We start from the raw sequence: 12,638 nt of genomic DNA, 5'->3' as shown, positions 1-12,638 counted from the left end.
AAAGGTTTTAACTGTCTGAACTATCTTTGCCAGTCATAATTGTATATACTTCGGTTTGATCATATAATTTACTAGGAGGGGCATAACGGATAAGATATCAAGATGTTTCCACTTCCACTTCAGTCTGAAGAAGGGTCTTGACCCGAAATGTCACCCATTCCTTCGCTCCGTAGATGCTGCCTAACCCACTGAGTTTCTCCAACAATTTGGTTAACCTTCAAGATGGTAGGAGAGTCTCAAACAAAGACTCATAGCTACAGGATCATGGAGTGGTCATTGGAACCTGAGGTGCACAGGAAATTCTTCTCTCAGAGTGTGGTAAACCTCTGGATTTCTTTGACCGGAACTATTTAAAATGAAGGTAGACAAATTTGTGATCAGTGAACTGAGGGCACAAAGTGTTGGAGTAACTCAGCGGGTCAGGCAGCATCTCTGGGCAACATGGGTAGGTGACGTTTCGGGTCGTGACCCTTCTTCAGACTAATTGTGGTGGGGGGGAGGGAGGAGGGGAGAAGAAAGCTGGAAGAGGGGAGAGGCAAGACAAAAGGTGGCAGATAATAGGTGGACACAGGTTGGACAGGCACATGGTTGGAACAAAGGGCAGGGACCTCTCCCTGTATCTAATACCCCTAATCCAGGTAACATTCTCAAAAACAAAGGGGAAGGAGTGCAAAGTGGCCTTCATACATATCAATACCAAGGATGCCAACCTAAAACGGCACCTATCCATGTTCTCCAGAGATGCTGCCTGACCCGCTGAGTTACCCCAGCACTTTATGTCCTTTTGTGTATTAACCAGCAGTTTCTTGTTTCTACGTGGGGAACTGAGGGCTGTGGGGAACTACCATAGAGAAGGAGTTGAAGGCTGGGGCAGATTTGCCATGATCGTACTGAATGTTGGGACATACCCGGGGCTGAATGGCCTTCTCCTGCTTCCTTTTTCCTTTGGGCCCCATATCTGCGGGGCGATGTGCTGGCCTTGGCGAGGTTCCAGAGGAGGTTTACAAGAATGCTCCCAGGGATGATTTGGTTAACCTATGATGAGTGTTTGACGGGACTGGGCCTGTACTCGCTGGAGTTTAGAAGGATGAGGGAGACCTCATTGAAAATTACCGAATAGTGAAAGGCCTGGATAGAGTGGATGTGGATAGGATGTTTCCACTAGTGGGAGAGTCTAGGACTAGAGGACATCAAATCAAATCAAATCAACCTTTATTGTCATCTTGCAAAGCAACAGTTGCACAGTGCAAAATGAGAAGACGTTTCCCAGGGAATTCCGGAGCATCGCACATGAAACTTAAAACATTTCACACATAATAACAATAAAAAACAATCCAGTCCCTGATGAAACAGTAAAAATAAACAGCAACATTAAAATACAGTAAAACCAATCATTAAAATGTCCAGGGCAGCTGATTTGAGTGGCCAGTGCCAGAGTTATTAAAATGTCAGTGCAAAACCGCAGAATCAGGTGACTGTGAGTACAGAGTGACTGTTTAGCAGCCTCACAGCCTGTGGCAGGAAGCTGTTTAGCAGTCTTGTAGTCCGGGCTTTGATGCTACGGTATCTCTTGCCTGATGGCAGGAGATCCAGGTGTGTGTGGAGGGGGTGCAGTTTGTCCTTAGCTGTTCTCAGAGCTTTTTTCGGACAGCGGCTCTGGAACAGTTCTTGTACCGAGGGTAGGGAGACACCTCTCTGCTCCCCTCACTATGCTCTGCAGAGCCTTCCTGTCTGAGCAGTTGCAGGTGGAGTACCACATATTTATGCAGTACGTGAGTACAGACTCCACCGTACCCCTGTAGAAAGTCCTGAGGATGTTGTTGGGGAGTGAGGCCTGTTTTAGTTTCCTCAGGAAGTGCAGCTGCTGATGGGCCCGTTTGACAATCCCAGTGGTGTTCCTGGACCAGGTGAGACTGTCTGTAATTTGCAACATAGCCTCAGAATAAAAGGACGTACCTTTAGAAAAGAGATGAGAAGGAATTTCTTTATTCTGAGTGTGGTAAATCTGTGGAATTCTGCCATAGACGGCTATGGAGGCCGTCATTGGGTATTTTGAAAGCGAAGATTGACAGATTCTTGATTAGTAAGGGTGTCAAAGGTTATGGGGAGAAGGCAGGAGAATGGGGCTGAGAGGGAAAGATAGATCAGCCATGATTGAATGGCGGGGTAGACTTAATGTGCTTAATATCCTAATTGTGCCCCTATAATTTATGAAATTATGAACTAAATCTGGAAGTTAATATGTGAAAAAGTGAGCTTTCCTCCAAATTCTCCTGTGGAGGGGCTCAGTGATACCTCAGCCAAGGATTAGTGTTCCATTGAATGTTTTTTTTGGCAAGAGCTGCAGGAGATCGAGACAATAATGGAGCTGTCAGCACAGCAGGAACGAAAGCAAGATATAACATGCGGCTCAGACAAGAAACCAGGGTTACTTCCCATGCTGAGTACAGTGTGTTTGTACAAAGAATAGAAAGAATCAGTCAGTCTAAAGTAGGGTCACGACCCGAAACGTCGCCTATCCGTGTTTTCCAGAGATGCCGCCTGACCCACGGAGTTACTCCAGCAATTGATGACCAACTAGAGTGCAGTCCTGAGCTACCATCTACCTCATTCGGGACCCTCAGACTATGTTTAATCATATTGTACTAGACTTTATCTTGCACTGAACATTATTCCCATTATCCTGTATCTGTGCATTGTGGACAACTTGATTGTAACCATGTATTGTCTTTCCACTGACCAGATAGCATGCAACAAAAAAGCTTTTCGATGTTCCTCGGTACACGTAGCAATGAACTAAACTAAACCGGAATCTTTATTCTTGAGAGAATTGCCCTGTGCAACAGGCATGGCTCCTGCCTTCATTACATTATGATAGATTGAAAAATACAGGCCCTTCTGCGCACCGGGTCTGCACCAATTATTAATCACCCATATCCACTCTCGACAGACTAGGGGCAATTTACAGAGGTCAATTAACCTACCATCCCGCAGGAAGATAATATTAGACTGGAACCCTTTTAGTCACTCAAGATCATATTGCAACATGCTTAATGCTGTTCTTTTCATTGACTGAAAGCCACAGCATAGAAACAGAACCTTCGGCCCACTGAGTCCACGCCGACCATCGATCACCCATTCACACTAGTTCTATATTCCACTTTCTCATCCACTCCCTACACACTAGGAAAAATTTACAAAGGTAAACCTGCAAACCCACATGTCTTTGGTGTGTGGGAGGAAACCGGAGCACCTGAAGGAAACCCTCGCGGCCACAGAGGTAATGTGCAAATATGGTGTGGTGAACTATTTTGTCACTGAAACCAGAAAGATGGCCTGATTGTCGTCTTTTCTTGATTTTGTATTGAAGGAGACCATTTTCTAACCACAGATTCTAAACTGTGTCATGCCATAATATCGTTCACCTTTCCCAGAACCTATTCTCAGCTGATTTTCATCAACTTTCCCACCACGTTCCAAAACACCAGAGGCACTCACTACATTTTGCCAGATGCAATCTTCTCCTAATAGAAGTCAATGTTCTCCAGAACGTGTTGAGGGACGCATTGAAGCTGAGTGCATCCACTGCAAAGCCTGTGCGTGTGGAAGGACCACTGCCCGGCTATTGCCATGACCAGACACTAGTGTAACAGGATCTCAGATACCTCATGGGGTATTCTCCCAAGGGACACATGTGGCATTGATGCCTTTACTGTCCCCAATTATAGTTGCCCTCCCCTAATTCCTCATTTACTGTATCCTCCCTTCATTTCCATTTACCATTGCCCTGGGAATGCACTGAATTCACTGCCTGTTCCTATGTCCATCTAAATGCCTCATAAATTTTGCAATCATATCTGCTTCCAGCACCTCCCCTTATCTCTATTTTTCTAGCCACACTACAAGCATAAACTAAACCTTGGATGAATTGAAATCATTATCAAAAAATGTTCACAGAGCCTCCGTTTAAAACATGAAAAAGGCTCAATTTTAATGAAGTCCAAAACACCTGGCCCAGTGACTAATCCTCTATCTTTAGCCGACAGATCTGGAGGTTGCAGGTTTAATGATGGTAGTAAAACAGAGACAGAGGCGTCACTTAAGGATCAGTGTACCACAACAGGTGGTCTCACCACTGACGGTGTGGAAAGATTGACTCATCGGGAATGTTGACCTTTGGGATTTTTCTGCAGTCATCATTATCCCATAGCTGCTCCAGGCTAGGCTTAAGGGGCTGTCTCACTGTGGCGACCAAATCGTGAGTTCAGCAGAGTTTGCCCTCAACTCACACTCGCAGTATGGTCGACACGAGGTCCTAGGAGGTCTTTGTAACTCTCCTTCATGCTCGAGAATAGTCCCCGCGTACTCGAGGCCTCAGCTAGGTCGTGGCGTATTTTTCGACATGCTGAAAAAAGGCCGCCATGGAAAAAATCGATATTTTTTTTACTCATAGGTTTAGTCGAAGTAGGTCGTAGTAGGTCGGCATGTTATTCATAGGTAATCGAGGGTTGTCGAAGGTAAGCAAATCGAAGGTAGTCATAGATAGTCTTCAACATAGTCAAAGGGAGATCGAAGGAGGTCATCTTCACTGTCCACTATTCGGTGTCCAATTTTCCCGAAGCTAGTCGAAGCTAGTCTTCAACATAGTCGAAGGAGGTCTTCTACATGACAACTAAAATTTTCTGAACCCGCGGATTAGGTTGCCGCAGTGGGACAGCCCCTTTACACCTGAATGTATTTTAGTTATTTTTTGATTGAAATATGTGGTATGGAAATAAGCCCTTTGGCCCACTAAGTCCATGCTGACCATCGATCACCCGTTCACACTAATTCTATGTTATCCCACTTTCTCATTCACTCCTTTAACACTAGGGCCAATTAACCTACAAACAGGCATGTCTTTCGGATGTGGGAGGAAACCGGAGCAGCCTAAATGAGAAATGGGATAACATAGAACTTGTGTGAATGGGTGATCGATGGCCGGTGTATACTCCGTGGGCCGAATGGCCTGTTTCCATGCAGTATTTTAAAATAAGACTAAACAAAACATCTTCTGATGGAAACCCATGCATTCATGTGAGGAACATGCAGACTCCACCAGAGGAGTTTGTGGGATAGAGTGGATGTGGAGACGATGTTTCCACTAGTGGGAGAGTCTAGGACTATAGGTCATTGCCTCAGAATAAAAGGACGTTCCTTTAGGAAGGAATGAGGGAGAATTTCTTTAGTCAGAGGGTGGTGAATCTGTGGAATTCTTTGTCACAGAAGGATGTGGAGGCCAAGTCAATGGATATTTTTAAGGCATAGATTGATAGATTCTTGATTAATACGGGTGTCGGGTTATGGGGAAAAGGCAGGAGAATGGAATTAGGATTGAGAGATAGATCATGAATAAATGGCGGAGTAGACTTGATAGGCCGAATGGCCTAATTCTGCTCCTATCACTTATGACCATAAGACCATTGTTGTTGACGTCAAAGTTAGGGGCAGCACAGTGGTGCATTGGTAGAGTTGCTGCTATGTAGATGTATATCTAAAGTCTAAAGTTTCTCTTTAGTTGCAGGTACAATGCCAGCGATCTTTGGTTTCCTACTTGGAAGCAAGATCAGGGCAGTTTGAAAACTAAAGCATATAAATACCGACAACATTTTTTTCCTTGTTGACCAATCCTCAGATGGTTCTGTGAGGGGAGGAAGTTGGAGAACACACCTGACATCCAGATATTCCAGGATGGTGATCTCTGTACGTTAGCTATTGCGGAGGCCTTCGAGGACGATACGGGTCGATACGCCTGTACGACCACCAACTGCTTTGGAACTGACAGTACGTCTGCTGAGATTTACGTCGAAGGTAAGCTCTTTATAAAGCAAGTGTCAAGAGTGTGTCCAGGTTCCGCATCCAACACATGATTCTATGACCTTTCCGCCACCTTCATGTTCCCACTGCTGGTCACATCCCTTTCTGCCTTTAGACTTTAGAGATATAGCACGGAAACAGGCCTTTGGCCCACCGTGTCCATGCAGGCCAGCGATCACCCACTACACAAACAGAATCCTACACTATAAGGACAAATTACAATTTACAGAAGCCATTTAACCTACAAACCCACACATCTTTGGAATGTGGGAGGAAACCGGAGCACACGGAGAAAACCCATGTGGTCACAGGGAGAATGTACGAACTCCATACAGACAGCACCCGTAGTCAGGATCGAACCCGGGTCTCTGGCGCTGTAAGACAGCAACTCTACCTTTGCACCACTGTGCCACCCCTCTGTCTTTTGCTGAGTCCGCTCCCTCTGCAACTCCTTGGTTCACTCATCCATTCCCACCAAAACACCCCATTCTCAGGTACTTTCCCTGTAAAACCTGTCCCTTGGGGAGTCAAGAACCAGAGAACATAGATTTATGGTGAGAGGAGAGAGATTTAATAGGAACCTGAAGGGCAATTAAGTGAAATGAGCTGCCAGAGGTGGTAGTTGAGGCTGGTGCTCCAACAGCATTTAAAAGACATTTGGACAGGTACATGGATAGGAAAGGTTTAGATTGACATGGACAATATTGGGCAGGTGGGAACTAGAATAGATGGGGCATCTCGGTTGGCATTAACGAGATGGGCCGTAGGGCCTATTTCCATTTCCTAGGTCTCTATGATTCTATAACTGAGGGTGGCGCTATTCAGAGATGCAACACGTCCTCTCCTTTACAGTAAAGTTTGATGTCCCTCTAACTCTGCTCCTCTCTCCAGGTGCATCATCCACGGATTCCGAGAGCGAGGGAGAGATGTTTCACTCACAACCGGGCGGCACGCCGCAGTAAGTGCCAGAGATCGTTAGTGTGCAAGAGCCCAGCCGCGCATGCGTTAGTCTCATGCAGCTGCCCAGGTTGCGCATAGGTGTGCGGGGGAGTGCAGCAGTGCGTGCGGCAGCAGTGGGCGTGCATGAAACCTACGCTGTGTAACTGAACCCCATGGGAAATGTACATTGACCATGCAGCCTCTGTGCAAGAGTTAAGTCTGAGTGTGCAATAGCCATTCGTGATTGTGCGAGACTCTGTGTAAGCGTGCACAACCTCCACAGAGAGTCCAGCATTAAAAATGATTCAACGATACTTTATTGTCACATGTACAGTGAAATGTTTTGATTTGCAGGCTATCCAAATAGATCAGATAACACTATACATAAATAAAATCAGTTAAAACTCAATAGGTAGAGCATGCCCAGTAAAATCATACAATTATTTATTTTTAAAACTCACCGACTGAAAAGGTTACTCCTCAGGTTCCAAAATGTTGTTGCAGCCGCAGCTTAACTAACCAGACCTTCTCAATCTACAATCAGGTTGGTTCACGCGGACAGGATTGTTACTTCACTGGCACACCCTGCCCAAATATTAAGCAACATGTGACATAGTGGTGGCACTGAAGGAGATCCTGTTACTACGGTGCTCTGGAGTCTAGGCTCTTGTCAACGGGGTGTGGAACTTGTCAGCAGCTTGCCGACTGCAGTGTGAGGTCGCTAACTGATATCTTGCTCCTGTTTCCTGTGCAAGATATGAAATGGAGTCCAGTTTAGTTTAATTTAGAGATACAGCATGAAAACAGGCCTTTTGGCCAGCTGAGTCCACACCAACCAGCGATCACCCTGTTCACCAGCACCATCCTACACACTAGGAACAATTTACAAATTTTACCGAAGCCAATTAACCGACAAACCTGCATGCCTTTGGAATGTGGGTGGAAACTGGAGCACCCGGAGAAACCCAAACAGTCACGGGGAGAATGTACAAACTTCATACAGACAGCACCATTAGTCAGGATCGAACCTGTATCACTGGCGCTGTAAACATAGAAACATAGAAATTAGGTGCAGGAGTAGGCCATTCGGCCCTTCGAACCTGCACCGCCATTCAATATGATCATGGCTGAGTCCAACTCAGTATCCCGTACCTGCCTTCTCTCCATACCCTCTGATCCCTTTAGCCACAAGGGCCACATCTAACTCCCTCTTAAATATAGCCAATGAACTGGCCTCAACCACCCTGCGTGGCAGAGAGTTCCAGAGATTCACCACTCTCTGTGTGAAAAAAGTTTTTCTCATCTCGGTTTTAAAGGATTTCCCCCTTATCCTTAAGCTGTGACCCCTTGTCCTGGACTTCCCCAACATCGGGAACAATCTTCCTGCATCTAGCCTCTCCAACCCCTTAAGAATTTTGTAAGTTTCTATCAGGTCCCCTCTCAATCTCCTAAATTCTAGAGCGTATAAACCAAGTCTATCCAGTCTTTCTTCATAAGACAGTCCTGACATCCCAGGAATCAGTCTGGTGAACCTTCTCTGCACTCCCTCTATGGCAATAATGTCCTTCCTCAAATTTGGAGACCAAAACTGTGCGCAATACTCCAGGTGTGGTCTCACCAAGACCCTGTACAACTGCAGTAGAACCTCCCTGCTCCTATACTCAAATCCTTTTGCTATGAAAGCTAACATACCATTCGCTTTCTTCACTGCCTGCTGCACCTGCATGCCTACTTTCAATGACTGGTGTACCATGACACCCAGGTCTCGCTGCATCTCCCCTTTTCCTAATCGGCCACCATTTAGATAATAGTCTGCTTTCCTGTTTTTGCCAACAAAATGGATAACCTCACATTTATCCACATTATACTGCATCTGCCAAACATTTGCCCACTCACCCAGCCTATCCAAGTCACCTTGCAGTCTCCTAGCATCCTCCTCACAGCTAACACTGCCCCCCAGCTTCGTGTCATCCGCAAACTTGGAGATATTGCCTTCAATTTCCTCATCCAGATCATTAATATATATTGTAAATAGCTGGGGTCCCAGCACTGAGCCTTCCACATCAATACTGAACCCCCAATGCCGTGTGCTTTAAGTTTGTATACTAATCTCTTATGTGGGACCTTGTCGAAAGCCTTCTGGAAGTCCAGATACACCACATCCACTGGTTCTCCCCTATCCACGCTACTAGTTACATCCTCAAAAAATTCTATAAGATTCGTCAGACATGATTTACCTTTTGTAAACCCATGCTGACTTTGTCCAATGATTTCACCACTTTCCAAATGTGCTGCTATCCCATCCTTAATAACTAGCAGTTTCCCCACTACCGATGTTAGACAACTGGTCTGTAATTCCCCGTTTTCTCTCTCCCTCCCTTCTTAAAAAGTGGGGTTACTTTGCTACCCGCCAATCCTCAGAAACTACTCCAGAATCTAAAGAGTTTTGAAAGATTATTACTAATGCATCCACTATTTCTGGAGCTATTTCCTTAAGTACTCTGGGATGCAGCCTATCTGGCCCTGGGGATTTATCGGCCTTTAATCCATTCAATTACCCAACACCACTTCCCGAATCTGGAAAGACCTGGATTTCACTCAATTCCTCCAACTCCTTTGACCGCGGGGCCCCTGCTATTTCCGGCAGATTATTTATGTCTTCCTTAGTGAAGACGGAACCAAAGTAGTTATTCAATTGGTACGGCCATATCCTTGTTCCCCATGATCAACTCACCTGTTTCTGACTGCAAGTGACCTACATTTGTTTTAACTAATCTCTTTCTTTTCACATATCTATAAAAACTTTTGCAGTCAGTTTTTATGTTCCCTGCCAGTTTTCTTTCATAATCTATTTTCCCTTTCCTAATTAAGCCATTTGTCCTCCTCTGCTGGTCTCTGAATTTCTCCCAGTCCTCTGGTATGCTGCTTTTTCTGGCTAATTTTTACGCATCATCCTTCGCTTTGATACTATCCCTGATTTCCCTTGTTATCCACGGATGCACTACCTTCCCTGATTTATTATTTTGTAAAGAAGCAACTCTACCGCTGCTCCACAGTGCTGCCCTTGGTTGTACCACCTGTAACTGTCTGTCTAATCATAGATTTCCATTATACATTTTATGCCTCTTCTGTCCTTATCTCTTTACCTCACAGTCATACAGCATCGAAAGAGGCCCTTCAACCCAACTTGCCCACGACAACCAACATGCCCCATCTAGTCCCACCTGCCTGCGTCCATGTGTTTTTTTAATGTTATAATAGTACCTCCTCTAGCAGCTCGTTCCATATACCTACCACCCTTTGTGTAAAATAATTGCCCCTCAGGTTCCTAGTAAATCTTCCCCGCCTCACTTAAAACCTATGTCTTCTGTTTCTTGATTCCCCTACTCTGGGTAAAAGACTCTGTGTATTCACCCTATCTATTCTCTTCATGATCTTATACACCTCTATAAGATCACCTCTATAAATTTTTTCCCGATGCGCCGGTGCAGGTTTGTAGGCTACTTGGCCTTTGTAAATTGTCCCTAGTATGTATAGTTGGTTGGGAGTTGAAGGGCATGTTTCTATACTGTATCTCTAAACTCACCATTTACCCCAATCTCAGGTGCTGCCTGCGTCGAGTTTGCACATTCTCCCAGTGACTGCATGGGTTTCCTCAGAATCCTCCAGTTTCCTCCCACATCCCAATGACGTGTGGGTGTGTACGTTAGTCGGCCTCAGTAAATTGCTCCTGGTATGTAGGGAACGGATGTAAAAGTTGCATAACATAGAACTAGCGTGAACAGATGGTCGGTAAGGACTCGGTGGGCTGAAGGACATGTTTCCATGCTGTAACTCTACACAGTGGCGCAGTGGTAGAGCTGTGGCCTCATAACACCATGGACCTGGGTTCGATCCTGACAATTGATGCTGTCTGTAGGGAGTTTGTATGTTCTCCCTTTGACCGTGTGGGTTTCTTCCGTTTTTCTTCCACGTCGTAAAGACGTGCAGGTTGTATGTTAATTGGCCTTTGTATATCGCTCCTAGTGTGTAGGGAGTGGATGCGAAAGTGGGAAAACATAAAACTGGTGTATGGGTGATTGATGGTCGGTGTGGACTCGGTGGGCCGAAGGGCCTATTTTCATGCTGTATGTCTAAACAAGAATGGTTTGACCTGCTTTACCTGCTAATGCGGCAGTTCTGTAATCGATATATATTTCTCTCTTTCCCTTCCTGAACCCAAGGTCCCAAAAGAAGACAACCTCAGTGTCCTTGACGATAGGATCCCCTCACTCAAAGAAGACAGCGGGTGGTCCTGATGTCCAACAGGTCCGCTCTACTCTGGTCCAATCCATTTCCATCCCGGCTCCCCAGGTACGATAAGCAACGATAAGCAAGCACGATCATGCACCTAATCATGGCATCTGCCTGATAACTAACACATCTCTTGTGTGTTTTACAATCCGCACCAAACGTGGAAGGGGCACAGCGGTAGAGTTACTGCCTCACAGCGCCAGAGACCCGGGCTTGATCCTGACCGCAGATGCTGCCAGTATAGAGTTTTACGTTCTCTCTGTGACGGCGTGGGTTTTCTCCTGGTGCTCTGGTTTCCTCCCACATTCCAAAGACGTGACTATTTGTAGGTTAATTGGCTTCGGTAAAAATATAAATGATTTCACCAGAGTTGCTGCCTGACCCGCTGAGTTACTCCAGCATTTTGTGTCTACCTTCGATTTAAACCAGCATCTGCAGTTCTTTCCAATAAATTATCGCAAGTGTGTAGGATAATGTAGTGTACAGGGCAATTGCTGGCCGGCACAGACTCGGTAGGCTGAAGGGCTTGTTTTCATGCAGTATCTCCAAAGTCTAAAGCAAAATAAGACAATGGTTACTCCAGAGTTACTCCAGCACTTTGTCTTTCTTTGTATGAACTAGCATCTGCAGTTCTTTGTGTTTCCTTACAGACATAGTTTAGTTTAGTTTTGTTTAGTTTAATGTATTATCATTTGCATCGAGGTACAGTGGAAAGCATTTTTGTTGTGTTCTGTCCAGTCAGCAGAAAGACTATACATGATTACAATCAAGTCGTCTGCAGTGTACAGATACAGGATAATGGGAATAGCGTTTAGTGCAACATAAAGTCGTAAGAAATATTGCTGTTGGAGTAGAGGTTTAGAAGAGTGTAATGAATGATTGCAGATCCACTTATGAGTGCAGCATGCAGTAAGTCGCTTGACTTGGCCGCCATCTTGGCATCTTCCCCATGATTTAAAGTCTACAGATAAGCTAGTAGAGCTGCTTCACATCGCCAGAGAACCGGGTTCAATCCCGACCTCGGGTGATGTCTGTATGGAGTTTGTACATATGGCTATGGTACAACTAATTTAGAAGGTTAGACACAAAGCGCTGGCGTAACTCAATAAGGCAGGCAGCATCTCTGGATAACATGGATAGGTGACTTTTCAAATCAGAACCTTTCTTTAGATTGAGAAGGGTCCTGACCCGAAACGTCACTTATCCATGTTCCCCAGACATGCTGCCTGACCTGCTGAGTTACACCAGCACTTTGCATCTTTTCTTGGAAACTAGTATCAGCATTTCCTTGTTTCTAATTTAGAAGGTTGTCAGTTCAAATTCTACTCAAGCTGTGCTGCCCGCTGAAAGAGGATCAGAGGACCAGTTTACAGAATTGGAGACACAAGGAACAGCAGATGATGGTTTACCAAATAAATCACAACCTGCTGGAGTAACTCAGCGGGTCAGGTAGCATCACTGCAGGACAAGGATAGATGATGTTTCGCATTGGGAATGTCATTGGTGGGGGACAGAAGGCTGGAAAAGATGAGGGGGCAGTACAGAGCCTG

The 12,638-nt window shown here is 45.3% G+C and overlaps 1 protein-coding gene across 1 annotated transcript in view; it reads left to right on the top strand.

Moving 5' to 3' along the window:
* The window catches only part of palld (palladin, cytoskeletal associated protein), a 241,572-nt gene that overhangs the window by 101,550 nt on the left and 127,384 nt on the right, over nt 1–12,638 (top strand). Inside the window, 3 exon segments of the mRNA XM_055632345.1 lie at nt 5,675–5,850; nt 6,748–6,814; nt 11,019–11,148. Of these exon segments, the coding sequence (XP_055488320.1) occupies nt 5,675–5,850; nt 6,748–6,814; nt 11,019–11,148 (373 nt within the window).

This window comes from Leucoraja erinacea, chromosome 3 (assembly GCF_028641065.1).
Source record: "Leucoraja erinacea ecotype New England chromosome 3, Leri_hhj_1, whole genome shotgun sequence".
In the NCBI taxonomy this organism is placed as follows: Eukaryota; Metazoa; Chordata; class Chondrichthyes; order Rajiformes; family Rajidae; genus Leucoraja; species Leucoraja erinaceus.
Note: the sequence above shows the minus strand (reverse complement) of the source record. Positions and strands in the feature narration are given on the sequence as shown.